General features: G+C 32.0%; 1 protein-coding gene across 1 annotated transcript in view; it reads left to right on the top strand.

Annotated features, from left to right (window-relative positions):
• Positions 1–2,431, top strand: part of LOC112905519 — a gene marked incomplete at its 3' end in the record, with an annotated part of 6,947 nt that extends 4,516 nt beyond the window's left edge. Inside the window, exon 2 of the mRNA XM_025978094.1 lies at positions 1,865–2,431. Coding sequence (XP_025833879.1) covers positions 1,865–2,431 — 567 coding nt within the window. The remainder of the gene's footprint in view (positions 1–1,864) is intronic.
• Between the last annotated feature and the right edge of the window lie 811 nt (positions 2,432–3,242).

Raw genomic sequence — 3,242 nt, 5'->3', positions numbered from 1 at the left:
TGTGATACGTAATATTAAGTTTTTGCTCTATACAGGGTGTTCTACCCAAGGCGGTTTCATTCAGAACTCTGTTATTAAACATTTAATAAAAAAATGTTTTTATTTTATAAAAGTGCTTTAGTGTCATATGGTGCATATACAAAAAGTAATTTGAGTCGTACATTTCGTATGGACGCTACCTAACTTCCACATTTTAAAAGGAATACCCCATATATTTTTACATTTTCAGTTTCTTTGTTTAAATTTAGGTTGACTTTATTAACAGTTTCCTATACCTATCTGTAGTAATTTTTGAGATATTCAAGTGTTTTTGAAAAAAAAAAAAACGATTTCAGCTCTTTGAATGAGACCAAATAGCATCTAAACCATAAAAGCTAAAAGTAAGTCCTACAGGGTGTTAAGTCTTCGCAATATTTGTTAATTTAGAACAGTTTTCAGAGAAGTAATAGATATTTTTAGACAGATGTGGTTAAAAAATATAAATTATTTTCTCATGCGACATAAGAAAACGTATAATTTATATGTTCGGTGATTGAATTACCTTATCTATATTTTTTAGCAAGTTGAAGTTGATGCAATTTCTGCTGAAAAAAGTTGAGAAAGTTTTGAAACAAATATCTAGTTGATTTTAAAACTGTCACTTTTAGTTTAACATATATGTGATACATTTTAAAAAGTCGTTAAACAGTATAAGTAACTATAATGATAAGATCCTGGATTATATACCCATTAATTTCAAAATGTGTGGATTTTTCAAATTTGTTTTCACCTCAAGGTATATTCGTTAAGTAATTGTGCGCTTATAGCATTTGAAGTGATAGACACAAATTTTAAGTGGAATACTTTTCATATAGAATAAGATAATTAATTAATGAATTGGTCCTAAGATGTACAATATTTATTTATCTTAATTTTCTTTTATACTTATGTCTAATGTTTACTTAATATATACTATGCACCATATAATTTAAACTGGTAATTGCTTGTTCTTAATATAGGAACAATTTTTATTAGTGGATTCGACAAAAAAAAAGACATTTCATATCTTTTTCATGAGTGTCTATATCTCACTTCGATATGTTCACTTTTTGCCACTGTTAAGCATAAAAAATTTTTTTTTCAGGTTTTAGATTTCTATAGGTACTATGTAGTACAGTCATTGACTTTATGAGCATTTGTAGTGTAAATAATTGATAAGTTTATATTATGACAGTGCTACTTGAACGTGAAATTTATCAATTATCTATACAATAGGCAAGTTTTTATTGTTTTAACATACATATGCAAGTGCGTGTGTATTTTACCTTGAAAGGACAACATTAACATTCAACGTACCTACCTCTAGAACTTTTGTTTGTTTTCACACGCAATAAGTGCGCTTCTCCTATAACTTAAAACATTTGTTCTTTTTTAACAATATTTTTCTTATTGTTTTTATAGTATGAGAATCCTAATAGAATTATTCGAGTTTCGCACGGTTATCCATATAAGGGAACGTCCCCATAATACGTGATTCATTTTTTACAAGTTTTTACCTCTCTCCCCCTTCAGTAACCCCCCTTAATATATGCCAAGACCCCTCTTCCTTCTAGTTTTCATGCAGTAATTCACAAATAATTTAACCAATAGTTTAAAAAGCGCTAAATATTGCCCGTCATATTTGAATATAGCTAGAGGATAATGATTACATGACGAAAATCTAGGTCTCCCTTGTCCCTATGACCAAACGTGGTATTCTTCAAGACTTACTCCCCCCCAGGGTCACGTAGTATGGGTACGTTCCCTAACATACAATTTGTTGTAAATAGATTTATTAATTTCGTCAAAAATTTAGAGAAAAATATACCCTTTAATATTTTTACAGGATGAAGTTCCTAGCAATGGATTAATTTTATGGAAGGGAATAACAACGATGTTGCAAAATCTGACAGAAGAAATCCTCAAGCGTCCTGAGACGAATGCTTTCCTTAACGACAGTTCTCTTAATTTCGACGTAGTATTAGCAGAATTTGTACCTCCCGCTTTTTTCTACTTAAGTGAAAAGTTCAAATGTCCCCTGATACAGATGACCTCCATGCCTGCTCATATTATAACGTTAAACAACATCGGTAATCCGAATCACCTTTTGGAAACTGTAGATGGAAATCTGCCGTTCGGAAGAAAGTTGAATGTCTTTGAAAAAGTCGTAAACGCTGTTTATACATTCTTATTTAATGCTCAAGTGCAGGGAATATTGTATCCGCTACAAGCGGAATTAGTGAAGAAATATTTGTCTCACGGAGAAGACGTGGATCTCGCGGCACTAGAGAAAGACAAGACGAGTCTCGTTATTTCTAATGTAGTCCCAGGAATAACGGAAGTCCATGCAAAGGTACCAGCGTTAATTGAAGTTAATGGGTTACATTTAACGCCTCCGAAACCTTTGCCTGAAGTAAGTGGAATAATTTGCCGATAATTTATATAAATGTTAAAGAAGCAATTACATTTCGAAAAAATGGTGAATGCGCCTACCAAATAATTGTACCTTAAGAAGTTTGATGTTTGACGATCAAGAACAATTAACAGTACTTTTAGTTTGGCGTTAAAGCACAATTTTTAAACACTGATACATTTGAAATTATTAATCGAGAATTCGTATCTATTGTAACGACAAAGTTAATAGGTATAATCACTTACATTTCTTCAAGGATCATATTTGTAAATGGGCCAGGTACATCTGTAACAGAATATTAGTATTAGTAAACATTAGAGACTATTTGCGTTAACATAATTATTATACTACGGCAAGTTAGTTTTGTTCTAATTTAATCTATACGACACGTACCCAAACGTTATAAGCGTTCGAAATGTAGATAGAGAAGATTAGAAATGGAGAAGTAGTAGATAAAGAATAGGAGAACAGAGGGTAACTATGGAAGTCAATAAGAAATAGGCGAGATAGGTTGGTAGGACGCCTTCTCAGGCAGGAAGGGCTTACATAGAGACATAATAGAAATAGAAATAGGAGTTAAGAGAAGCAGTGGTAGACCTAGATTAGATTTCTTTCGCAAATACTCAAGGATGTGGGTAATTATATCAGTTTTAAGGAAATGGGAAGATTAGCTCAGGATAGGAATGAGTGGAAGTGCGTGTCCAACCAATTTTAGGACTGATGACCTTGTGATGATAGATAATTATTGGTGTTGTTTCTAGGATATAAAAGAATTTTTGGACAAAGCTTCTGGTGGAGCAATTTACTTCAG

Source organism: Agrilus planipennis, unplaced genomic scaffold (genome assembly GCF_000699045.2).
Source record: "Agrilus planipennis isolate EAB-ADULT unplaced genomic scaffold, Apla_2.0 scaffold542, whole genome shotgun sequence".
NCBI lineage: Eukaryota > Metazoa > Arthropoda > Insecta > Coleoptera > Buprestidae > Agrilus > Agrilus planipennis.
This window is presented reverse-complemented; position numbering and strand designations above follow the sequence as displayed.